The 27497-nt window shown below is 40.8% G+C and overlaps 1 protein-coding gene across 1 annotated transcript in view; it reads left to right on the top strand.

Annotated features, from left to right (window-relative positions):
• The first annotated feature begins 531 nt into the window (after nt 1-531).
• Nucleotides 532-27497, top strand: part of LOC102234522 (inactive phospholipase C-like protein 2) — a 38606-nt gene continuing 11640 nt past the window's right edge. The window contains exons 1-6 of the mRNA XM_014470121.2: nt 532-877; nt 23259-23360; nt 23539-23688; nt 23886-24046; nt 24861-25329; nt 25503-26702. Of these exons, the coding sequence (XP_014325607.2) occupies nt 557-877; nt 23259-23360; nt 23539-23688; nt 23886-24046; nt 24861-25329; nt 25503-26702 (2403 nt within the window). The 5' untranslated portion in view covers nt 532-556. The remainder of the gene's footprint in view (nt 878-23258; nt 23361-23538; nt 23689-23885; nt 24047-24860; nt 25330-25502; nt 26703-27497) is intronic.

The raw sequence follows: 27497 nt of genomic DNA on the forward strand, positions 1-27497 counted from the left end.
ATCAATAAAAGCATAACTTGTACGAATACAACACGTAAGCAACTATGAAGCGAGATCAGGATGGTCCCAGACGATGAGCTTTCTCTCACCCTCAGACAAAGGCGAATTGGAAAAGTCATCGACATCATCTTCATGCTCCAGACAGCGTTGAGGGGTTTTTAACGCGCAGCTGGAGAGAGGGGCAGATCAGCGCCCCCCCCCCCCCCCCCCCCCCCCCCCCCCCGAGCTGCTTAAATTCTCTTTACGCAGGCGCACACCCAGCTGTGACGGAGATGTGAGGAATGTTTGATGGTGTCGGACTGGAAGGTGTGTCGCTTTTAGCTGTTGCTGTCGCCCCAGCTTTGGTCGCCTCCCCCAACCTTTCAGTTAGAAAAAAAAAAGAGAGAGAGAGCGAGAGAAACAGACAGACAGGGGGGGCAGAGAGAGAGAGAGATAGAGAGAGAGAGATAAGTTTCCTGTCCTCTTGGTGCTACACTGTCGCCGATCGTTCACTTCACACGATGGCACGCCTGCGTCTGTGTGCGAAGCCGCTGCTTAGGGATCCCCGTTACCTCCTATGAGAAGCGACAAGGGGAAAAAAAAAAGAAGAAAACAATTAAAAGAAAGTGTCTCCATGTCTGAATTCGGATCACATAAGAAGAACGACGTCGGCCCACCGGTTGCTGCAGACTGGAGAGCGGCGTGCGGCGGGGCCAGCGCCGGAATGAGCGTGGAGGCGCACCGGGGAGGAGAGCCCGTGTCAAACGGAAGCTGCAGCGCGTCGGACGCCGTCAAACGGGTCCAGAACGAATCCGGCCGCGAGTCCCCGACGTGGGAGAACCCGGGCTCGGAGTCGGCTCTCAAATCAGCGATCCCTCGACGCAGCAGTCTGATCAAGGTAGGTCATCACTTCGGCGAGGAGGAAGCGGCTCTTTTAAGCACAGATGTTTATGGGGGAAATACAGAGCAATCCCGATTCTAATAACCGGCAGGCGTACATGCCACCCAAAACGGGATTTAATGTAGATGCATCTTCAACAGAAGCCATGCATGAAGGTTGTGCTCATGGGAAAATACCAGAAAATGAAAAGCAAAGTTAGATTGGAAGAACCCTTGAGTAATATTAGACAGACGCGTTTCATCACACACCTTTCATCCAGCCAGAGATGCGACCACTACTGTTGTTGTTCAGTGAACGGGCCTGCTGTCAGCTTTTTCTTTGCATGTCAACCAGCAGAATAATCAGTCACACCATCTCTGCACATGTGCCTGCTGCTCTTGAGAAAATTCTCAACAATCTGCTGAACAGGCCAAAAAATATGGTGCTAAATGTGGAAAGCGATGAATGATCATCTTCTCATACAGCCAAACATGTCATTTTAAAAGCTAAAGGTACTTAAGATTCCAAAGTAGTTTACACAATGCTTTGCAAAAGTGAAACTGAAACTTTTTTACATTTTGTCTCCTTACAACCACTAACATGAGTGTATTTTAGTATGATTTTGTGACTGGCAAGCATTAAATAGTGCATGCTTGTATATTTTTTTCATGGATGAAAATATGCAAAGTGTGGCATTTATGTAGCCTTTGCTACAGAAATTGCGACTAACGGTCTTTAAAGCTTGCCGAACTAGAAAATGGAGTCCACCCTGTGTTTACTATAACCTGTAAATAAATAAATAAATAAATAAAGCCATATTGCCACTGTGCTAGTCACCACAAACCACACTGGTGGAAACTGCAAATGTGTTAAAAGGTATTCTGAAATTCTGGTCAGATAAGACCATGATGTAGCTTTTTGGTCTTTACTTTGTGTGATGAATATGCTGTGTGGTGGGGGAAAAAACTGCACACAGCATCCCCAGTGCTAAACATAGTGGTGGCAGCATCATGCTGTGGGTGTGCTTGTCTTTTCTGTCGGAAGACTTCCTACTTGCTGTATTTTTGCAGAGGAAAAAGGGGAGAGTTTTGCTCGAGATGACCCAAAGGTGCAATTTCTGTTAGTTGAAAATGTGGGCCGTCAATGTCGATTTGGAGCTGCTTCATACAAAACCGTGTATACTTTTTCTTCAGCGTATCTTTCTGCTACGTGTTGTTCTGGTTGTAACATTAACAAGTTTTAAAATGTTTAAAGGGCACGAATGCTTTTGCATATATTATTGGATGGCAGGTATTTCTGCTCATAAGTACGGATTTAGCTGACAGAAGAAGTGGAGGAACTGAAAAGTGAAGTCATCCACAGTCCATTTTGATTGAAGTGGGAAATTACATTCTTTCTGCCTTCTTCAGTTCACCGTTAAACAGGCTTTGATTTAATCCTACTCCCTGGACTTGCAAGTGAATAGATGTGAACTTTATTTAACCATAAATATCTACATTCTTCACGCACCTTTGCTTTTGAATATTAACCTTTAATGTATTGCCATATCAATATCCACTAATCGATACCTCATTCCCTGACTTTGCCTTTTACGGTTTTGGTCCCCCGGGGTCATGTGGGAGGTCTTATGGATCTCCAGCTGCAGCCTGTCTGAAGGGCTGCTGCCTGAAAAGACATGATTATTTGAACATGCCATCATCTCTCCTTCTCGCTCACTCTGTGTGTCTGAGTGATTGGCTCTGAATCAGCAAGACAGGAAGCGGGACCCGTTGGCCAATTTCCTCGTACAGTTTGTGTTGCAATATTGCTATTAAGCCATGAGCAGTTGGTGGTGACAAATCACTTTCCCTGGAGCACATACACATGCATGCACATAAAATCAGACAAATGTTTCTCGCCTCTTTGCCCACACACAGGCCTGCTCTCGTAGATGCTCCTCTGCTGCAGCCAGCTCATAACACGAACAGTCTGAAATGGACTGAAGTTTCTGGAGCCTCGCACGGAGCCGAGAGTGGTGTTAAACGACTCCCGGTGAGGAGCACGCTTCTGATACGCGGTGTCACGTCTGATGTTTCAACGACTTTGGAGTACCACTCTGGTGACTCACAAAGAACGGGGCCGATCAGAAACGCGGTGCCTCCTTTACCGTCTTTTTTGCATCGATTGGGAAATGTGGGTTCGTCGGACGTGTTTGGCCAAAATGATTCAACTGGAGCAGGGGCTCACCTTCCAGCAGGAAAACGACACTTAAGCATACACGTAAAGATACTGTGGAATAATTTGTATGAGTATATTAGTTACCAAGATGGCCTAGTCAAAGTCCAGACCTAAATCTATCCAAACCTTTCTTGTCACGACTCAAACGTTGCTTTCCCCAGTCATTAACCAAATCAAATCAATGGTTTGCATGCTGCTGTCACCAAAAACATGTCAGCACATGCGGACTTTCATAATTGTAGCTCGTCCTTGTAATGTTAGACGTTATTAATCCAGTTTGTCCACATAATAGCACGAGTGTCTGCTTTGCTGGAATACTCTTAAGGTCACAGTCAAGATTCTTCAAAGCATTATTGCAGGGTGGTATGTTGGGTTGATAAACAGGAAATGTGACATTCCAGAATGGGTTTTCACAGGAGTTCAGACTTTGTTTCCACTGTGCATGCGTGTGTCTCCCTGGTCCTGTCGGCAAAGTTAATGAGAGCATTTTATTAGTCTGTATCTCGCCCTGTCCTCTAATTTTCCTTTGGGAGCAGGGGGAGGGCGCCGGATGGGGGTTTTCTGTCTCCTTCATTTGCTTGACGGCGATACAGAAAAGGACAGCCACTTAGGTTAAGTACGCTTCAAGTTCATCTGAGATGTAGATATCAATCATTCACCTCTCTTCCTAATAAAGACACCCATTTGTTCTGACCTTTCTTGTAATAAATTATCAGAAGGGGGGGATAAAAATTTTTAAAAAATCCTCATTTGTCCTGCCAAGAGACACCAACAGGCTTCCCGTTTAATGTCTCTGTGTGCTTTTCATTCCACTTAAGACGGCAAATTGGCATTCCAGAAGTCTCGGATGGTGCCTCAAGTTTAAAGCTTGTATTTCTTTTTCTTTTCTTTTTTTTCAGCAAAGACGGGAAAAGAAAGGAAATCAGACGTAAATTTGAAGAGTTTGCAAAACTCTGAGATCTTAACTGGAACCGTGTGCTTTGTTCTGATGAGACTTCAATTAAGATGCTCAGCGACAAGCACTACAGCGTGGATTTGGGGCGAAAGAAAAGATGAGCGCGTGGAAAAACACCTCCTGCCGTCTGAGCGGTGTGGATGATCTGTGATGCCGATGGATAGTTTTTCTTCCAGAGGCCATGGGAACCTTGTCAGAGTACTTGGATTCATTACATTTTTGAAGTACTTGGATATTTTATGGGCTTCGGCAGAGGAATAATCAATCGCATATGGTTAGGTCAACAGTCAACACAAATCTTTTAATCGGAAAATAAATCAACCTTTATGGCCACCTGAATCTCTAGGTCTAAATTCTATTAAAGTGTGGTGAGTTGAAGAGGGAGAGTGAGGATAAGGGAGAACCTGGGATGGTCTACAAAGATCCTTCCTTCTGAACGGTCCAACATCATAAATTGTTATTGGAGCAAACCGAGTATCCTCCAGTTGTCAAAAATAGGCTGTACAAATTATTAACTGGAGGGTTGCTGAAGATAATTCACTTCTAAATTCTTTAGTGTGAGATTTTGAGACTGCAATAATCGGCACTTAACTTTTTTTCTTCTTTATACAAATCTGGGGTGCCATATGTGTGGCCTGCATTATATATGCATGTCTGGTAGTGAAGAAGCATTTTTGCGTCTGTGCCTGTTTTCCAGCCCGAAGGGGGAAGCATTAACTGAAGGTAAGGTGTCAGCACAAACCCTGGGGATGATAGCAGATTCATATCAAGCCCTGCCTTAAACTGTTTTAACTGGAGTGAGTAAGAGACAGGGAGGGAGTCAGGCTCCCTGCTTATTGTCCTGCAGCAAAGAGGAAATGCTGCTGTTATTTTTTCCTTTGCATCTAAATTAAGCATTTTAATAAAAGCAGAATTTTTTATTTGCCATAAACCTTCAGGACGTTTCTTTAAGTAAACACTGCAGCGAAGTGACGTTTTGCAGCGAATCGCTCAAGTTTGGCCTTTGGGGTGCTTGCATAAATGTGTCGTTTTCCCACATGAACCTGGGAGGTTTGCTTCAGGATTATTAGTCATTCTAATTTACTGGAGGCGAGGCTTGAGATCTGGGAGGCTGTTTCCTGCAATAGTTGTGTACTAAAAGATGCAAACAAAATCAAGTTAAGCCAGGTGTGCCAGAGGCAAGTCCAGTCCCTGAGAGCTACTATCCTCCAACTTCTAGATGCGATTCCTTCGCCAACACCGCACAATCAAAAAACTGGTTTGCTACAAGGCCTCTGCAGAGGTGAATGATGTGCTGGTGAGGGACTTTAGCCATTTGTTTCAGATTTGTTGACATAGGGTGCATCTAGAAGAGCTAAGAGAGGCTAAGGACTGAACTTTGGCACCACTAAGCTAATATTGTGAAAATGGTTAGCCAGTCGTAGTATTCTTACACTTCTTTCAAATTGCTTACATCTTGTCTACCACATTTTCTTTTTCTCTACTGAGCATCCAAAATGTAGCCACAAAAAGGATGTAAAAATGGTGGGGGATTCTTCAGAAAGTTCACAGTGTTGTTGGCATCTTAAGTGTCTAAAACACTCAAAGCTTACACTTGGACATCCTTTTCTTAAATCAGTATGTTTTATGAAAGGTCTGCAATAAAATGGCGGCGTCTCAGTCCCAATAATGACAAGGTTATTTTGAAGTGAGTCGCCCTTCCAGCTTTACTGGGCATTGTAGTGATTCTAGGTGGCGCGTGTGATCAGCTGCCCGGGAAATCTAAACCCAAAACACACTGCAACTGTGGCGCCATGCTTCATTTATCTCCATTTCCCACTAACTGAACGGCTTGTGCATCTGTTCGACAAGACCGAACGGATCCCTGGACTTCAGCCAAAGGTAGTTTTTTTTTTTTTTTTTTTTTTTTTAAGATGCTTTAGGAGGGAAAACAACTGATGAGGCATAACTTGTCACAGGTGTGCTTTAACTTTTAAGACAGAGAAATGTCAAACATTCATTCTCTCTAGATCTTGCTCCACTTTCCAATCCCAGTGATTCCACCTGTTGGATTTGTCAGCTCTGTCAACACAAGGCAACTGAAGAGCTGCTTTCTTCAATAAAAAGAGCCCAAAATGTATGCAGGATTTTAGGCTTAAAGCACTCCTGTTCCCTCATAGGCCTTATAACATTAGCTTGCACTTACTCACAATAGTTGCACCTGCAGATTCTGAAAAACACTGAGAATCTCCAGTTTGAAATCTGCTTTGGTTCATTGTGACGTAGTTTCCAGCTGGGCTAAACAAAAACTTTAAAAGTTTTCTTCAGCATGCACAAGATGATCAACAATATATAATCTTACAATCTAAGTACAGTTTGGGTTACAGGAACGGGCTCAGGTTGGGTGACAAGGTTATGATTAGGGATAGGGCATGAAAGAGAATAATTCAAAGGGTGAGTGCTGACGTTTATTTTTGAAGAGAGTTTTTATTTATTTATTTTCTTTAGATTTTATCTTTTTGGTAACACTTTATTTGAAGGGGTGTGCATAAGACTGACATGACATGACATGACTTAACTCCTGTCATGAAAATGAAAAAGTCTTCATGAATGCGTACGACTGTTGTCATGAAGTGTCATTTGGTAAATAATGACACTTGCAATCCAAAGTGGACCATTTTAATGGACTTTTGATACAGGTTTAATGCAATGTTGTATTAAAAGTGTCATTATTTTCCGAAAAATGCCAACTTGACACTTTTAATGGACTTTTAATACATGTTTTAATGCAGCTTTGCATTAAAATTGTCAAAATTTAATAAATGACACTTAATGACAACGGTTGTAAATATTCATGAAGACTCCTTCATGTTCATGACAGGTGTTATGTCACGTTTATGACAGTTTCATGTCAGTCTTATGCACACCCTGTCAAATAAAGTGTTAGCTTATTTTCTTTCTAGTTCTATAGAACTAGATATATACTTCACAGAGGTAGTGTAAATAGCTATGTAAATCCAATTTTTTTACCAATCATTCTCTTGCAGGCTCCAATAACAAACTTGACTTGGAAAGATAGATTTTCTTCAGATGAACTATGCCTATGAATCTTTTTGTTTTGAGTTGCTAAAATGTTCAAACAAAAAGCCACGCTGTCTGCCACCTGATGCCTCGCTAATGATTTTTAGCATCAAAATTGCTCTTCATTAGTTCTCTTTGACAAAGTGTCATGGTGTCTTCACGTCATTACATTTTGTGTCACAACCTTAATTTAAAAGCATGATTTTAAAGGCATCTTTATTTCCTTTTGGTACTTTTCTGTTCTTTAAATGTCAGTTATTCGTGTTTGTATAAAATCTTAATCATCTACAATTGCGATTTTTAAAATGACTTCCAAAATTCAGACGTGTGGGGAAACAAAAAGTGACTTCAGGGCGGCTCTACAGGTTGTGAATCACCAGAGTCACTTCCTCAGAAACACTTCAGCGCCAAAGACCTGGGGGTCCATTTCTATTTTTGGCTCTGTGGAAGATTTTTAACTATACAATTTGTTTTATTGAATTAGAACTTACTGGGACCTCTTCCCCGACTTTCTTTTACTCTCTGTAGAAATCAGAGACTTAATGCTGCAATTCATAACAAAGTAATTTATTTTCTAATAGGAGAAAGTACATTCTGTCTAATACCACAGATCTAAATGTTTTTTTACCATGTAATTATAGCTCAGTTAAATTGCCAAAGAGGTGTACTTTACTCATAAAGGCTCTTTTTATATTCATAACATCTATCAAATCTCTCTTGGTACTTTGATCACCACTTTCACGCTCACCATCGATGCCCGTCTGCCTGTTCTTGATGTCCGCAACTGCACCCGTGACGCTTGTCAGCTAAAATGGTGGTTAGCTCTCTTAGGAGATGACCTTGTGAAACCAACCCTTGTTTTTTTAGTTGCTTCGCTGCATTGTTGCATGCGTTAGCGATTGTGCATACTTGTCCACATTGGCCATCAAAGGGTTGGAGCGTTAAAAGAGCATCTGCTGCTCTGCTCACCGCGAGGGCTGGGGTTTATAGTCGGAGACAGCAGTTGAGACTGCGCGCTCACCACAGTTTCTGTAACTCATAATTACCGTACTCCGAGCAGATTGACCTGACCACACTGCTTCCTGCTCTACCTTTATCTGAAAGCTCAGCGCATGTGTCACTCACTCGTTTAGATGAGCTAGAATCTGCCAATTAACCCACTTGTGTAGGCTTTCACACGTTATAATTTTTTGTACAAATGCATGCAGAACATCTGCGATGGTACGACACAGAGTAGAACATGATTGAATTTAGTGTCCTCTGAGTAACTTTATTGGTTTATTGGTGAACATTAAATAACACAAATTACTTAATCCCTCCTTTATGGAAAAGAAGAAAACTGCTGTTTACAATAGAATGGACAGAGGAAACAAAGCTTGCGATGAGACTAACATTTACATTTTTTCTTTTACTATTTTCAAAATGCTGCGTGTGGTGGAACATTAACATTGCAGATTATCCCTGAACACACCACCCCAGGATGAATTGGTGACATTTGCCTTTGTTCAGGCAGTAAGAGGCTGGTCAGGTGTGCGTAATGTCAGAATCACACATCACTGTCTGTCTGATGCATGCACGTTTTTTGTGAGAGTATTTTTCCAATTGGTTGGACTATTACAGGCCTTAATGTCCTTTTTTTTTTTTTTTTTACCCCTCCAGGGGGTCTTTTGTGGGCTCTAGTGTCCCTTATATGACAGTGGGCTGACAGGAAACAGGGAAGGAGAGGGGGAAGACATGCGGCAAATGTCGTCGGGTCCGGGAGTCGAACCCGTGACAGCCGCGTCGAGGACTCGAGGCCTCCAAATATGGGTCGCGCTAACCCCTACACCACCACGGCACGCCCTTAATGTCCTTTTTTATATTTTATTTGAGAGTGGTGTGGACATTTAATGTTGAAATAAGAGAATTGGAAAAATGTTGATTTTTTTTTTTTTCCATCATGTGACATCACCAGCAGTTTTGCAATTACTTGTTTTTCGGATATAATGCGGCCTAAGTTAAATCATAATTCGTCTATGAAAGTTGCCCGATCAAAGCCCAGGATTAAATCCAATTCAAGATCTGTGCCCATATTTGAAATGTGATGGTCAGACTGACAGACTCTATTCTGTCAGTCTGACTGAGCATGAGCTATTTTTGCAAAGAATGGGCAACAGTGTCACTTTCTACATGTGCATAGCTGGAAGAGACATACCCCAGAAAACGTCCAGCTGTTACTGCAACAATAGGTAATTTGACAGGGTATATATAGTCTTACGGAGGCTGAATCCAAATGTATATTAAACGTTTTTTTATGTTCTTTTGTTAAAAAAAAAAAAAAAAAAGGGACAAATCAAACTTTTTTTCCTCACTTCAGAATTATTCTCTACTTTGTGTTGGTCAATCTCATGAAGTCCCATTTAAACCCCAAGTCAGTCGTGACAGATGGCCGCTCACACTTAACCAGGTTCTGCTTGAGGTTTCTTCTTCTCCACTGTCTCTACATGCACGCTGAGTAGGAGTGAATGCTGCAGGTCAGTGACTCAATGCAATCTGCTGGGGTTAGTTAGATAACAAGCGTCTGAACCAGTTTGAATAATGAACCGAACTTAACTGCACTGTTTGACAATTGGGATGAGTTGGAATGCGCGTCTGATTGGATTGAAATTACTTCTTTAGTAAGGCGCCTTGAGATGAGACGTGCTTGCAAATTAGCGCTGAATACATAAACTAATTTGAACTGAATTGAAAATACACTGGAACTTGTAATGTGGCAAAATATAACACTCAGGAAGTACAACCCCTTTTTTGTAATGTTTTGTACATGTTCAAAAACTGATATTGTCAGCTGGTATCTTTTGTTATTTCAATACTGTGTTCTCTTACACAAAAGGATATTGTGATTAGTTGGACAAGAAGTAAGGTTTCTTTTGTTGTTTTTCCTATTTCCATAAATTTTAACCTTTTCAACTGGGGTTTCCCGCAGTAGATGTTAGCAGTCACTATCTTACCTGCACCGCGTTAAGGTCTCCTCATTTGTTCCCTCCATTTGTTGCGTGGACCGAGCCAAGAGTCCCAGGCCTGCATTCCTACTGTTTTTGGGTCATTTGATTCATACATAGTAAGAGATTTATTACCAGGACATAATTGCATTTTTTCCCCCATATTTGACCTTGAGAAATAAAGTAACCATAAGTTGAAAACATTACTACAGGTCTCGTTGACATTTTTCTTCCTCTGCTTGTGCTATGTTGTATTGCGTTTCACTGACCAGTTGGGCTAAACTTGTCTGACCTAGGTAACCCTGTTTGGACAACAACTTTACTGTAAATATTAAAATTTTTGACTGCACATACCATCAGATTTATAAAATAAATATTCATATGAACAAGGCAGAGTGCTGAGAGACTCCAGTTGCACTAATCCTCTTTGAAAGTGACCTCTGTCTGGCATTACGTTGGGTCAACTCTCCAAAGAGAACTAATCTGTTTTTTCTACACTGAGGTCATTCAGATAGACTCCGACTGCAGGCTACATGCTAACTATTGATAACGGTCCATTCTTCAAAAGAACCCAAACTATTCCTTCATCCTATATCATGTTGCACAGGGTTGGGGGAAATGTGTTTGCTGAGCTAAATCTTTAACGTTCCCTTTGAACGCACAAAGTGCTGCAGAGATCTTCCAGGAAAGGTATCAGACAGGTCGAGATGTTTATCAGCTGTTAATCTGAATATTTCTTGTTTTGAAGCTAAACATGTGCGGACCGTAAAGCTGGGTGTCGTTTTGCTGTCTTTGCCAGACGGATAGCCGACCACTCTAGCAGGTTTTTTCTCAATCTTTATTTGTGAATCACTAGAGGTTCTCTGATCACAAAACTTGAGGAAATGTAAAGTTTGAGAGAGCGCTCTACTGACAGGTCGTTAGTTCATCAGATCGTTTGCCTGGAAGTCAGCTGTCGATCTCTGACCTTAATCTCTGCAAGCTGATTCTTCACATTCCTCTGTGACTCCAACTACAGCATCGTCATGCACACGACTGGAGCGTTTCGGGTCAGTCGATGTTGCGGCGCGGAGAGGCGTTATAATAATTGAGAAAGGTGAGGTAGTGGAGACAACTTTTTGGCTCCAGCTTATTATTTTGATTCATGTCTTGATCCACAGACAAAGTTAATGACTGTGAGGAGCACCCCAGCAAAGCCTTCTGGGAGTTTGAGGTGGCTCAGTGTGAAGAGCTTCTGTGATTTTTGTACACTTCAATGTTTAGCCATGATGTGTTTTGATCCTCTAAGCATTTCATGAGAACTGCAGTTGACCTGTAGTCATTAAGATTACAGATGGACTGCTTTGGAGGGACACTGAGATAATGGGAAATGAACGCGGCTTGTTTCACTGAGTTACTTATTGCTGGGTTCAGCAACAGCCCCACTTAAATCACACGAAGAGTGTCGGGTGTTTATGCTTAAAAAAAAAAATTAGCAAATCTCAACACCAACTTTAATAATTGTATGACAGCCCTGTAAGATTTTACTTATTTCCAAGCTTTGTTTTTTTTTTTTCCAGGGTAGTTGGAGAAAATTAAAACTGTGAACTGCTTGAAAATATTTTCAGAGAAAACTGTGTTTATGACAAGTCTTGTAAATGGCCTTACTATAACCGTTAATTCTGGAAGCCCTGCTAGTTTGATGCTTTTAGAACTAAGTGCCATGTTTTATACTGTATCATTGTATCCTTTTATCGAGGCTTGAGCTTTGTGTGGGTATTAATGGAGCCACTTTACAGTGGTTTAACTTTCAAAAGGAATAGGAAGCTTCTCTGTACAGATAGATGCCGATTCCTCAGGCGCAGCATCTTAAACTTGTGTGTGGAGTTCCTCAAGGATCCATCGTAGAGCCACAATTATTTCCCTTACATGTTGCACTTATGGCTTGTCATTCAAATCTATCTATGCACTTCTAAAAAAAAAAAATGACTCTTTGAAGCTGTTTTTTACTCTCTTGCTGATCTAAATACTTGGATGAACTCCAACTTCCATCTCAGCAAAGCTAAACTTTAGGTTACGGTATGTAGGAGAAGCAATCTTTTGAGTCTCATGCTTGAGTCGTTTCTTTCTAACAATCAGTCGTCTGCCAGGAATCTGGACTTATTCTTTGACTGCATCTAGAAATTCACAAAGCAAATCTGTTTTGTTTGTTTGTTTGTTTTGTTTTCAGCTCCCTCTGTTACCTCTGTTGTAAAGCGTTCTTTTCTTAAGATTTTTAAAAGATTGATCCATTCTTCTATTCAACTCTCCTGGATTATTGTAATTCCCTACGTTAGTTTAAGGCAGTCAACCCTTAATCGGTTGCAGCTTTTACAAAATGCTTCTGCATGTCTTTTAGCTGGAACTAGAAAACAAAAACGTATAACTGCAGTTTGGGATTCACTCCACTGGCAGCCTGTTCTGCACAGGATTTGATTTAAAAAAAAAAAAGTCCAACTGGTTTTTAAGGCTCTTAATGGTTTCACCCTGTTATATTTAGAGGATATTCTAAATATAAGAAGTACACTGTTTCTTCTAAAATGCTGTACATTCACAAGAACACAAGGATCAAACAACCAGTTACTCTGAGATCCATTCAGAAAATTAAGGGTTCCTTCTATGTCGCATCCCCTAATAGGTTCTGTATAAGAGCTGGTCATAATCTTTAAACTTCTCTTTAAAGTGCTTTTATAATCCCACCTCTACTGTTAGGCTTTTGAATTAAATATAACATTTTAAGTATTTTTGTTTCACACTTTTTCCACAGACAAACTTTTTCTTTTTCTTAACAACTCCAATTGAATATTTTATTCTTCTTGCATTGCATAACTTTAATGCATCTTCTCTTTTAAGTACAAAATAAATGAATAAAAATCGACTTTGACATGGTATAGTTAATAGCACTTGTGATGTAACACTTCCTCCCCTGCTGCTTTCATACTTTCTCCCAAGATGTCCTCTGTAGCTCTGCCACTTGACAGTATTATAGCGTCTGAGGAGCGGCTGAGCATCATGTATCATCCAAAGTGTCTTGTTAGGAGATGTGGTTGAAATGCCTTTTTTTCTCCAAGTGGTATTTTCAGGACTTCTTGTACATATCACCAGTAACTCCTGTTGTTCAAATCTCATCTAGTGTGACAAGTTGTAGTTAGTCATAGCTTGACATGTTTTTTTTTTTCATGTCTTAGGATATTCTCATGGTATCTTCAATGACAAAAAATGCAAATAAAGCTGCATTGCAAAATCTACTGTTTTCATTTAAAATGAAGAAAAATATAATTTATAGTTTTGCCAACATGTTAACTATAAGTATATTAGTCATTATAAGTTGCCTGAGCAGTTATCCTGCAGTCACTTGCATTACAGACATGCTGCTTATAGCTTATCAAGTGTGTTTGTAAAGCGGCCTTTGCTTATTTAGAGTCATAGGTGATGGGTATTTAATTTCCAATTATTACGTTTTTGTTTCTTTTCTTTTTTTTTAGTAACTGGGAATATCTCTAAACTGCACACTTAAAGAACAGTATGCAGCAACAGGTGAGGGAGGGGGTCTGTACTGTCAGATAAAAATTGCTGACTCTCTAACACTTCCTCTGGTATCTCATAAAAAAAAACGTTAAGCATCAGGAACGACATTAACGACAGACTAAATCCGTTTAAGGGGAAATCAGAGAAGATGCATGTGAAAAGGCAGAGTCAATCCGTTTCATTTCTTGTGCGCTGGGCTTTATGTGATCAGTCTGCTGGTCTTTCCAGCAGAGCAAACTATTGACCAGACTCCAGTACTGAATTGTCTTGTGGCTGCACTTCAGCATGGTTTTGATCAAATATTTAAGTATTAAAAATCTAAGAACAAAACTTCTTATGATATTGCTTATCTGTAAAGATGCAGAGTATGACAAACTTGTACCTTCATATTACTTCTCCTACTGCTTGTGTTTTTGCCACGTTCTGTGAAACACTCACTTTTGGTTCCCGTCTCTTCTGAAAGGTTCAGCAAACTTTAAATGGTCAATGATTTTTGCTTTTCTTTTGCGCTTCCTATTTTAAGAGGTTTTCTCTTGGGAGGCATTAATCAAAATACTTTAAGGACGACGTAGTTGTGCAAAAGAAGGAAAATCTCATCGTGCCAAAATCACCGTTTCAGGGCGGATCTCCAGGGAAAGTCTAACTCCCTCTGGTGTAGACTTTAAAATGTGTTGTCCCGGAGACCTTTGCATGCACAAAGTCTAAAACGTGAACACATCCCTTGAGACATAGCAGTGATATATCAAAGTCTTTGAGTTCATAAACCGTCTTCAAACGTTAATGTAGTTTTTCCAGTGAGAAAGAGGAAGTCAAGACAGATGTGGTTTCAAAGCAGTGCATTGGAAACCTAACAGTCTGGCACTGTGTAAAGAGATTAAAAAGTGCTCTGTGATGAAAACTATCTGCCTGTAACTTGCTACAAAAGAAAGTCAACATTTATAACAAAATCTGAAATTTTAAACATTATATTTCTGTAATTTCTGCTCTGATTTTGACCTGGATTTTGATGACATGCATGTAAAATCTTTATTAGCCAATGCACTGTAATTTTGACAGTTGTAGCATCGTTATAGCTTCAGCGGAGCGCCTCAACTCGCATGCAGACATTGACTCATTTCGATCAATGGTAGCATTACCTCTTCATTACGTCTTCAAGTTTTTTCAGACCAATTTTAATGAAACGTTCATTTGACTCGGGTTTGCAAAGCTAAGGGAATGTCTAAACCACGCAGGATGCCAGCTCGTAAACCCTGGAGTTTGTCCATCTTTGGGCTGTTTGATATTGGGTGGCCGTGCAGCGGTTTCGCAAGCCTCACTTTTCTTCACATGAACAATCTCTCTTTTAACCATGAAGGCACTGCAAATACTTGATAGTTTATCCATTATTTAGATTTAACACCGTCTCCTGACATCAGCAGATGCATGTATTGACAGCACACACCTAAAAATTATTCTTTTTATTTTTCTTTTGCCTGACTTGATGCTCAAACAGCCAGAGTGGCATCAGTGGCCTGGCTGTTCACTCACTGCTCAAGCGCTCTATGTTAGCTTATCTATGTTTCCTGTACAGATGATCTAAGTTGCAAAAGTGCTCACTCCACCCCATTTTTTTCTCACCAATAAACAGTCGCACATAAATTTGACAAACTTTCATTCAAAATAAAATATCAAACTCTCTGCCTTATGCCAAAAGTTCATATGAACTTTGTAGAAGTTCATCATCTGTGTACGCTAATCTTTTCTTGTCGGTTCATTTGTCCCTTTTTTTTTTGTCTTGGAGGAGGGCTTTTCAAATTCTGTATTTGCATAGACAATGGTGAAAAGCTTGGCTATATAATTTCTACATTCAATAGTTCTACGTTTTTATAGCCCCAATTACATTTACTCTTCTTAAGGTAAGTGCAAGTATAAGTAAAGACCAAGAAAGACTGTTGTGGCAGGATGTTATTTTTCTGTCCTTTATTTTCTCTGTGAATAAAAAAGATTGTTTTTCACCAGATTAACCCTCGAGTGTAAACCAATTAGGATTGACCGGTGACATAACCTGCTAATCATGTCCACAGTTGGTTCCTCATGATTGAGGGTTGTCCTATTGTTTAGTGTCTGGTGTGATTCAGCTGTTTTATTATGATCCACTGCAGACGTTTCTGCCGGGGACGTTTGTTGTAGACGTTAGCGCGCCGCTTCGAAAAGTTCTTTCACATGCACTCTTTTATTTCTAACAAAGGAAAATCAAAGCCCCCCACCCCGTCGGTGGTGCTGCGCTCTCGGTTGAGTGCCTCTTTAAATAAACAGTGTTGTTAATAATCAGTTATCTTCTGTCAAACAAACAGCTCCCACCAGGCCACAGGCGGAGCTGTTCTCACATCCCCACCCATGTTCTCCTGCTCTCACCTAGCAACTGTCTTTCCCTCTCTTTTTGTCTTAATTAGTGGATCAAAGATGCCACCCACTAATGACCCACATCTTGGTTCTGCTGACTCTGAGAAGCTATAATTAGTGATACAAGCACGTTGCACACAAAGGCCCTTGTGAAGCAACCTCTACGTGCCTGTTAGCTGCTTAATGAAGGCACCGGGACGATCTTTTTTTCTCATTTGTATTTCCACACACAGAAGACACTCTGCAGTTTACTTTCCCAAGTGGAGCCTAATCTCTTTTGTGTATATGTCTCATAATTTTTGAGTTCGACTTTTCCCTGTGTGACGTTTGTAATCTTGCATTCTCCTTTGTAACAACCGCATCCTATAAGCTGCGCCTCTTAGTCTCTCTTCCATTTCTCACGCACTACATTTATTTAGACATTTGTCCGTCTGTTCAGTGTCTCAGTCTCATGCTGCAATGGGAATAGCACGCTCATCAATATCCATGTCCAGTGAGCATGAAACGTATAACAATTTCACTGTATTTGCAGGAAAATTTCAGGAAACACAATCAAATTGATTTTATTTTTATTTTAACGGACATAATTGATTAAAAAATAAGTGGAAATAATTAAATAACCTTGGACAAGCACATCGCAGGGAAACACAGAGTCACACAGAACAACCAAACATTCACACACACTCAGACCCAAGGACAGATTAGTGTAACCCATTGAACTAACAGTGATGTTTCTGTGGGAGGAAACTGGAGTATACAAAGAAAGAGAGTGTTTATCAGATGGCATCATCTCCACTACGGTTTGACGGCTGTGTTAGTATTTTCCAACCGAATTTCAGATATGTGCTGAGCGCTTTTTAAAATTAATCGTCCGTCAGATTACCTCTGTAGAAAACATCATGTTCTTTGGGATTTCCTATCTTTTTCTGTTTATACACTCATCAACCACTTTATTGAACTCCCTTCTCTCTTCCGAACTGTATTGACACATGAGGAGTTGGATCCAGCAAGTTACCGGAAACGTTTCTGAGCTGTTTTGTGCAGAGATGGTATCCTGCATTACTTTTTTGTAGCGAATTGGCTAATTGTCCTGCTCTTTCCTTTCTATTATCTTACACCGGTATGCCTATCATCCTGTGACCTTTGACATTTACAAAACATTTCTGGTCCTCACAACTGCTCCCCACTGGGTAGTTTCTGTCTTCTGGGACATTCTGCCTACACCTGAGAGATAGTCGTGCACGAACGCAACCAGCAAGTCGTTTCCATCAAGCCACGTTGCCAAAAGGCCTTGAGTCGCTGGGTTGATAGTAATAATAGGAATCAGTTCGACAGATGTATAAATTGGTTAGTGAGAGTAAATGTAATAAAATCCAAACATTTGGAAGCCTAAAGTCAACATCAGTAGAAAAACTAAAATCTTTGTAATGCTTTCCTGGCAGTCCCACCTTATGACTCACTTCAACATTATCTTTTGGTGGGCTACTTCCTTTGGGGTTGGTATAACTTTATTCAAATTAGCTTTCAGTTACAACCTTTGATTTGTCTCTGTGTCTACAAGACTGATAATCTGGTTGCTTTTATCAAAAATGCAACACAGGAAGAACGTTAGCATTTAGCATCTCAAAACATAATTATATATATTTTTTAGTGACCTAGAGGTCATCAGCCCAAGTTATGTTTAATAAAAACAGCAAAAGTAAACCCTGGATTTTAATGTTTCCTAGAAGTTTAGGTTACAAGTATAAATCATTTTAGCAGCAGAGAAAATGCTACTGCATTCCTTTGTTATGCACTTAATAAAGATTGTTTATGTAAATTTGAACAATGCTATCCCGTGCTATTCAGCTTGTAAAATATGCTAGTAAAATATAGTAGCTGGCATGCTGCTATATGCATGCTAACTACTATGCTACCATATGCTTACATATAGTAGCTAGCATAGTAGCATGCTGGCTACTATAGTAGCCAGCATGCTACTATGCTAGCTACTTGTGATTTTACTATATAGTAGCATGCTAGCTACTACTATATAGTAGCTAGCATGCTACTATGCTAGCTATTTAAATAAGTAGAAATGCAATGTCTAACAAAATAAAAAATGCCCAAAAAGATAATATGTACTATTATCTGGAAAAGAAAACAACAAAATATTAATTTTACTTTAAAATTTAATAGGACAGCTGTACCAACATTATGTAGAGCTCAACTGCATGTTTATTAAAACCATGACTATTTTATTCACATTTATATTAAATTCACAGCTTTAAAATGTGCAGCACCGAGAACAAAATGAACTTAAATATAGATATTAAAAGTCATTATGCAGGATGAACTAAGTAAGAGCTCTTTAAATGTTTATTAAATTAATGCCTTCTAAGCACATTTGCGTCATTTTCACTACTAAATCAAATGTTGTCAAAGAGAAAAGATATATCAGAGTAAATGGTAGAAATAGAATATGTTCAACATACATGTGTTTTGTTGCAAATTTACAAAAGAACTTTTGGAACCATTGCTCTGAACTTGTTCTGCATCACATGCCTGCGCTCTGTGTGAAACCTAAAAATAACAAAACTCATATCTAGATTTGAGAGTAAAGTGGGTTTCGCTTGACACGTTTTTTTTTTTTCTTTTTCTTGAATACCCTTTCTCTCCCGTCTGTCGCTCATCTCTGCTCTCAGTGGAGTTACAGGAAGCTCTCTGTGACTGGCTGATGGGCTGCTTCCTGTTTTGAAGCGCTCTAGCGGTTTTGACGGCTTGTCTTGCCATGTGTGAGAAAACACAGAGCGTCTGTGATGCAGACGTCTAGTACAAAGAACGGGCGGGAATGAAACCCGAGTTATGTCAGTGAATGGAGAATGATCTTGTTTTTTTTTAGTTGTTGTTATTGTCATTACTTCTGCTTTCGTGTTGATGTGGGAAAATAAAAAGGATTTCACTGTGTTCAAACTGTTTGGCCGCTTGCTGGCAAATGGTTGACCTTTAATCTCATCTAGTGAGGGTAATTTATTCCGACTAAGAGACGGTGTCGTGCGTTTGAGCTTCCTCACTTTCAGGCTGTTTTTTTTTCTTCTTTTTTTTTAAGTTGTAAGTCAACTGGGGCTAACAGTAAAGGGCCATGTCTGCAATTAATAACTGAATCCTGACTGCCAAGTGAGGCAGACATGGGGTCAGCAGGACATTCTACCCTGTGTTAAAAAAAAAAAACGGTATTACACAATAATACACACAATTACCAAAAATTTTGAAAAGGATAAAGAAAAAACAATAATTGGGGGGAAAAATTTAATAACATAGTTCAGTTATTCTTAATCTGAAAAACTAATTTTAGAATAGGCACTCACTAATTTTGTCCCACGTCTTTAAGTGCTTATTGGGCACGATATTCAATACTTTCGGTCTGCTCTTTATAGCCTGTTATTACCTGGTTAATTAGTTAATTTAGTTTTGCAAAAGGTGTGAATCAGACATGCTGTTCACAACTTGTCATCTCTACAGTGAATGTAGTATTACCTTAATATGGCGTACAGGCAGCACTTTGTTGGATCGTTAAGCTGAACTAGATAACATTTTATTACAACTAAATCAAATTAGTTAAATCTGATTAGTTTGACCACATTTATGCATGTAAATTGGATCTGTTTAGAGTGCATATTATGTTGCATATTTTGTATTTTCACAAAAACTGCATTCCTTAAGGGCTGGCGTCCTGCAATTTTTAGATGTGCCACCGGTACAAAACACTGGAATGAAATGGCTTAATTACCTCCTCCTTGTGTAGATCAGTTCTCCAGAGCCTTGCTAATGACCTAATTATTCTATTCAGGTGTGGTGCAGCAGAGGCACATCTAAAAGTTGCAGGACAGCGGCTCTTGAGGACTGGAGTTTGACACCCCTAATCTAATTGCTTTTGCCTGACATCCATCAAAGTCCATGATTTTTATTCCATGTAATATTTCCAAGCTACCAAATCTGACTTTATAATAAGTAAGGCAAAGGTGTAGACGCTTTCTATTAACCAGCTGGCAACAGGTGGGGGTGGGGCTGAAATGGATCCCCCTATACTCCATACTGTTGTATTAAACCCTAGTTATTTTGAAATGTGTAATTGATTCGACTTGAAACGGATCAGCATGACGGAACATTATTGCGGTTTGCAAACTGTGTCTTCTTGTAGCGTTGATGTACATTGATACCCAAAGCTGGCTCATATCTTGGCAGCTTGTTTAGAAATTGTATCCTTTACCTCTGCAGGATTTTCATCTTATTACTTATTAATGTAGGACGGTGTGGAACCCACTTGTCAGACAGTTGGACACCTCCGGAGATGGAATTACTTGTGCTGTGTTTCTGCTGGGTAATAAATGCTTAGTAATAATGCCTGGTGGAGCCACAGAGGTGGCGTTCTTCAAACACGCGCGAAGAGGAGCCGTGGATTAAAACTGACCTTAATCTCCCTCTTGCCAGCAACGCAGAACTGAAAAAGAATAAAAAAGTGAATGGTGGTGGAGCCGTAAAAACTATGTAGAGGTTTGTGATTTTAATTCGAATGGGAGTTTTCCCTCTGATTATTAGGTTATTTAAAATTAAGTGGGGCTAACTTTCAGAGCATCACCCCTGATTAGCTTTTCACACTTCCCTTTAAATGACTCTTGTCCTTTTTTTTTTTTTTCCTACTTTAGAGCAGAAATTAGAAGTGTCGCTGAGGCACTCCAGCAGGATTTTAACGAGCTGAAAACCCATCAGCTCATTTACGGGCCGTGGCTTCACATTGCTAACGTGTTAATGCGAGGCTTGTTTTGGGTTCGGAGAGTTGGAAAGTGACAGAATCCCTCCTTCTCTCTATCACGCTGCAATTAAATTGGTGGGGTGAGGGGAACCTCAGCTCCAGTCTGTCTGTCTCTCCATCACACCCTGAAGGACCAGGCAGGTATATATTTGGAGTGCAGTCGTCGCACAAAACCCCCTAAATGTTGGGAGTGCTTCTCCTTTGCAAAGGTTCAATTAACTGTGTGAGAATTTGTGATGCTGAGCTGCCGTTCTCTCTGATTTTGGGGAAGAGTCTCGTCCTTCTCATCTTAATTCATGTTCTTCAGATAAAACGCGGCTCTGACCCGCCCCTCTCCTCTTTTTATCTGTTGTCTCTTGTAGCCTTTCATATCCCTCATGTTTCTTTCATATTAACAGCTCTCTCATGTCTTCTTTTTTTTTTTTTACATGAAAGGCACAAGCGCTCTCGAGGTGAATATGAAGCCTTATTTGAATGAAACCAGAGTTATGATGATGATAGGATACCGTTAAGTGTCCACAGATGTTCACCCTAAACAGGAGAACGCATTAGGCTGATTTATGCTGGCCTCGTTCGCCTCCTCAAACGTAGAATGATGCATCAGATTGTCAAGAGGCAACTTGTTGAGTAACCCAAATGTTTAGATTAAAGAGTCATTATTTTTAATTTTGGATCTGCATAACGCTTGCAATATTTTTGCACCACTAAGAAACCATAGAAAGCAAATGTAGCAAAGAATCCACTTATATTTTACATTTTAAGGTGATCAGAGTGTTTTTTTTCCCTTTGTGACATTATTCCATTACTCTTCAAAATGGGAAGAACAAGAGTGCATGCTATGCGAGCAAGACCGATCCATTTTGATCGTTTTCATGTAGTGACATTGCAATGAGATGAGTCCTATATCGACATAAACTGAAAGGCCACTCAGAGGAAGAAGCCATTTCTGCAAAAGCAAAAATAAATACAGATTCCAGTTTGCAAATGCAGTCAGACAACAACGTTCATTATTGCAGACATATGATCAAACAAAAGATAGAAATGTCTGGCCAAAAGGACTGTGGTTACATTTAGAGGGAAAAGGCAGAAACTTGGAAGCCTGAGAAGAGGAACTTAACTGTGAAGCCTGAGAGTGGCACCATTGTGTTTGCTGCCGGGCGGACTGGTGCACTTAAAAAAAACAAAAGAAAACAGATGGCATCCTGAGCATTAGGTGAAAATACTGAAGAAACATCTCCTGAAATCGCACAGAAAGTTTAAGCTTAGCCACAAATGAGTCTTCCAATTGGAAAATTGCCTTCAATCTAAATTATTTACAAAGTGGGTTGAACAGAACAAAGCGTTGGAGTGACTGCAAAAAAACGTAAACATTTGTTGGCAGATTTGAGTCTGTGTGATCGCCTCCATTACCAGAGTTCTGTCAGGAAGAATGGGCCAAACTTTCACCAAATTAATTATGGGAAGGTTAAGAAAGGAATCTAAAAATGTTATCGTTTAAAATAACTATTCCAGCAACTTTGTCGGCTTCTGAGTTGAAGTTAAAAATATATTTTTGATAAAATCACTTGCTGGCATCTAGCAAATGAAAAATGTCCTAGTCCTAACTAACCTAAGACAGAGAAACAACTGTTTTTAATGTGCATAAACATGTCATCTAATTTCAGCTGTTCCACTGAAGGAAAAAAAACCTTTGAAATCATTTTTTAGGGAACGTGTAGGAGCGCTAAGAATGATACAAATCAGAATGTAACTAACTCTACTTCCTTTTTATTTAAATTTTGGTCTTTAGTGAACCACATTTTTGCAGTGAAAGAGCGGTCCTATATTTGTTACACCCCGTCCTACCTGCTCGGCTGTGTGGGTGTTTTCAATGTCTCCCGATGTAATTACATTACCCTGCTTATCCAGTCTCAAACTAACTTTACTTAGCACTTTGATTTGATTACTTCTGGACAAATGCAGCCACAATTAAATCATTTTTGCCCACATACTACATGTTCTTATCCGTTAGCGCGAGGCTCTTTGCGTGGGCGATGTCTAATAAGTCGATAAATCAGAAGGACGAGCTGTGATGGAGAGCTCGGATAAACGGATTGAGCGTCGTCGTGGATGGGGCAGAATTAGAATGCTGTGGCCTGCTGCCTCCCGTCTAGTCAGGTATGATTAATGGAGTCGTTTTGAAGGGCAAGGGCAAACAAAGGCTTTTAGCGTGGCATTAGAAAAAACAGTAACAGACCGGCATGAGGAAGCCAAATAATCTGTATGCTTATATAAGATCATGGATTTTAATCCCTTGAACTCCGTTGTGTGGTTTAAAAATGTCATAAATAGGCTGGGAATAGTCTTTAAAGGGATGACTGATTGTCTTGATGTCTCTGTTTGGGCAAATTTTTCTTAAACTTATTGCCCTATCTCCTCTCCTGCTTGTCCCATCCTTTCATCCCTCTCTCCCTCCTTCCTGTTCAGGATGGCTCACGTGCCGGCCGGGAGAAAAAGAAGACGGTGTCCTTCAGCAGCAGCCTGGCAGAGAAGAAGATCAGCAGCGCTGCCGGGTGCATCCACTCCATGGTGCGTCTGCAACTGTGTGACCTTCCGAAAAGAACACGAGTTACACGCCTGTACATGAAATATTTAATGTTCCACACATGCATCAAGGGGTTTCTGTTCTGTCAAACACCCAACAGAGCTTGTCGCCGAGTTTGGGAGCCCCTGTGAGTGACTGTGGCTTTCATGTCTTGTCTTCCAGGTTGAAGGCAGCGAGCTGAAAAAAATCCGCCCCAACTCTCGCGTATATCAGCGTTACTACCTTCTGGATGCAGGCCTGCAGGCTCTGTTCTGGGAGCCGTCCAAGAAGGAATCGGACAAAGCTCGGATCTTTCTCGACTCGATACGCGAAGTGAGTTTGTTTTTGCTCAAAGTGCAGCAGCAGATCATCAGACCATGATGAGCTGCTCCCTGGCCTTTCCTTTATACATGACCTCTGAGTGTTTTTCAAGCTTTGGAGATATTTACAGCCTTTGAGCATACGGCGGGCAGCAGTTATTTTGGTTTATATGGCGTCTGACGTGAGGTTTTATGAATCACAAATTCTAGGTCCGGACAGGTCGTAACACGGAAACCTTCCGCACCAGTGGAGTTTATGAGCAGATTTCGGAGGACTGTGCATTTTCCATCATCTACGGAGAGATGTACGAGAGCTTGGACCTGGTGGCCAACTCTGCTGAAGTGGCTAACATTTGGGTGACTGGACTAAGGTAAGGCAAGACATACAACTGAAAGCAGTTTTGCACTTAAATTGTACAAAACTTTCAACAATAAACTTACTATGTAAGAAGCATCAAGGTATGTGAGACATACAGTGGACTGAGACAAAAGTCATTTCAGAACCTTCAATGTATCAAATAGTCTTTATTATGGAATCCCAAAGGACTTCCATTTGGCACAGAACCACCACTAAACATGTCCAGAAAAATGCCACAGCCACAATAAAATATGGTGGTGAATGCATCATGCTCCGGGATTAAGTTTAGATGGAACAGGGCTTTTAGTCAAGGTGGTTAAAATCAAGAACTAAATGAAACCGACTAAATAAGTCATTTTTGACCCAAAACTTTCAGGTGATTGGACAAAGGTCAGAACTTCGGAGAGAACTGTATCTTTAGAGAATTCAGAAAGTAGTGATCAGAAAGGACAAAAGACCATCTACAGTGGATGAACAGTCTCTGAAGGTTATGTCTCATCCAGTAAAATATATCAGAAATGAGTTTTTTTAAAAATCAGTCTCATTAGAGGAGGCAGGGTTAGTGCATAAAGAACTGACTCAAGATATGTTCATGCTGCTGCATGTTCTAGGGTTTGGCTTGCTTTTTCCAGTGGGTCAAATCAAGGAGTTTTGGTGGGTCACTCTACTGGTGTATTCGTCTGAATTTTGCCTGTTTTAAAAGCCACTGCCACTGATCAAGATTGGCATTCAAGCAAATTCTCAGCCACACGTATTTGTTTTTCTGAAAACAAAGTAATGCGTCCTGTTAGATAATCAGTACTCTTCCATCTCTTATCTGCTTCTAGGTATCTCATGCAGTATGGCAGACACGCCCTGGACATACTAGCCAACAGTCAGGACAGCCTTCGCCTTCGCTGGCTGGAGCAGTTGTTTTCCTCTGCCGCCGATCAAAATAAACAGGAAGTCATCGAGGAGGGGATTCCCTTGCAGTCAGCTGTTAAGTTGGTACAAAGCGTGAATCCTGGAGTGAGCAGCGGTAAAGTGGAGCACAGGTTTAAGGAGATTCAGAGGCTCCGGGAGAAGACGTGTGCGCTTACGTCGTGCAATGAATCGGGCTTTAAAGACCACGCTGAAAACGAAAAGCCATCAGCGAGAAAGGAGCAAGTGACCAAGCAGGAGTTCATTGAGGTCTTCCATGACTTTTGCACCCGTCCAGAGATCTACTTTCTGTTGGTGCAGTTCTCCAGCAACAAAGAATACCTGGACGCAAAAGACCTGATGAGGTTCATTGAAGCTGAGCAGGGTGTGGCACAAGTGGGTAACATGAAACGATGCATAAATTCAGAAAACAAGTCAAATGTAAAAATGTTTCTTTTACTTGGACGACTAGCTCAGGCTTTTATTAAGACTAAGACTTTTATTCCTCCTTGTAGTCTGTAATTTCTCTGTTTATTTCTCGGTCTTCTCTTAATTTTCTCTCCATCTAGGCGAGTGAGGAAATGAGTCTGCAACTCATCCAGGCCCACGAGCCATCAGAAGAGGGTCGGCAGCAGGGACACCTGTCATTGGACGGCTTCACCAGCTACCTCACTTCGTCAGAGTGCCACCTGTTCGATCGGGAGCATGACACCATTTGTCAAGACATGTCCCAGCCTTTGTCTCACTACTACATCAACTCCTCCCACAACACCTACCTCATCGAGGACCAGTTTCGAGGTCCCTCCGATAAATCCGGTTACATCCGCGCCCTGAAGATGGGCTGCCGCTGCGTGGAGGTGGATGTTTGGGACGGCCCCGATGGGGAGCCGGTGGTGTGCACGGGTCACAGCCTTTCCCGTCCACTGGCTCTGCATTCTGTGTTGGAGGCAATTGCAAAGTTTGCGTTTGTGGCGTCGGAGTACCCGTTAATTCTCTGCATTGAAAATCACTGTTCGCTGCAACAGCAAAAAGTTTTACTGCAGCATCTCACAAGGATATTGGGGGATAAACTGTATAGAGATCTACCAGCTGAAGGGGCTTTGTACCTACCGTCGCCGCATGAACTAAGACGTCGAATCCTACTGAAGGGTAAAAAGCTTGGGCCAGATTCAGATGGGGAGGTGAGCGAGGAAGATGAAGGAGCAGAAATGAGCCAAAGGATAAAAGCGGCAAATGCTGCTGGAACCGAGAAGGACGTTGTGCAGAAAAGTGTCTCTCTCACATCTGTCCCTCAGTCTAACATGCCTCATTCTTCCCCCAAACGTTTCCAGCTGTTGAGGGAACTGTCCGACTTGGTAACTCTATGTCATTCAGTTGGCTTTAAAGACTTTAAAACTTCCTCTAAAGCTCAAAAACCTTGGGAACTGTGCTCTTTCCATGAGTCCCTGGCTTTGCGTCTCGCTGGCGACAGCCCTGGAGACTTTGTCAACCACAACAAGCATTTCTTGTCTCGAGTGTACCCCAACCCCATGCGCATTGACTCGAGCAATATGAATCCCCAGGACCTGTGGAAGTGCGGCTGTCAGATTGTGTCGATGAATTTTCAGACAGCAGGACTGATGATGGACCTAAACACGGCCTGGTTCCGGCAGAACGGGAGCTGCGGTTACGTGCTACGTCCGGCCATCATGCGGCAGGAAGTGTCTTATTTCAGTGCTGACACCAAAGACACTGTACCGGGCGTGTCGCCACAGCTGCTGCATGTAAAGGTAGAGCATAAATCATTAAATGCTCAATTTATTATGTGCTTGAAGTGAGACGCTGTCGTCCAGTTTCAAAAATGTTGGCAAATTTGTTAATCAAAATATATTAAAAGTAACAAGTATTAGGGAACTTGAATAAGAGCCAGAGTGTGCTTGACGGTGAAATTATGAACTTTACCGACTGTATGAATTTCAGTTGCATTATTATAAGATTATATGGTTGTAATGGATGACTACTAACTTTCTGGAAATTACATGGGAATTTCCTGAAACTTACAGACTACTTCTCAGAAATGTTTATGGAGCCTTACAGGGTACTTTTCTGTAATTTAAGAGGTAGTTTTTCATAAGTTATTTGTAAACTTAGGCACCTGTCTTTTTAAAGTAACCTCAAAGTTCAGGTGTGTGCGAAAACACAAGGCACTTTCTCCTCTAAACTAATAAGTTACAGGAAGGTAGTGTACATTCCTGATGGTACCATGTTATGAGTTACCTAATAAAACAACTAAAGTGAATGGTATGTTATAGAAACTTGTCCCAAAATTCTGGAAAGTAGCACAGAGAATCTGAGTTGCTTGATGATACAACTTAATTTCCAAAAATATCCTTTCAAGTTCAAGGTGCGTTACCTCTAAACTCTGGAAAGACTCACTGGAGTTCAGAAAAGGGTCACTTTGTAAGTCACCTCGTATTACAGATTATGTCTAGAAATGACCTGTAGTTTCCAAAACACTTATTTAATTAAAAGTCAACCTAAAATTTCAGATGGCAAGAATTTAAGGAGATCTTGTCAAAAGTTAC

Source organism: Xiphophorus maculatus, chromosome 13, assembly GCF_002775205.1.
Source record: "Xiphophorus maculatus strain JP 163 A chromosome 13, X_maculatus-5.0-male, whole genome shotgun sequence".
In the NCBI taxonomy this organism is placed as follows: Eukaryota; Metazoa; Chordata; class Actinopteri; order Cyprinodontiformes; family Poeciliidae; genus Xiphophorus; species Xiphophorus maculatus.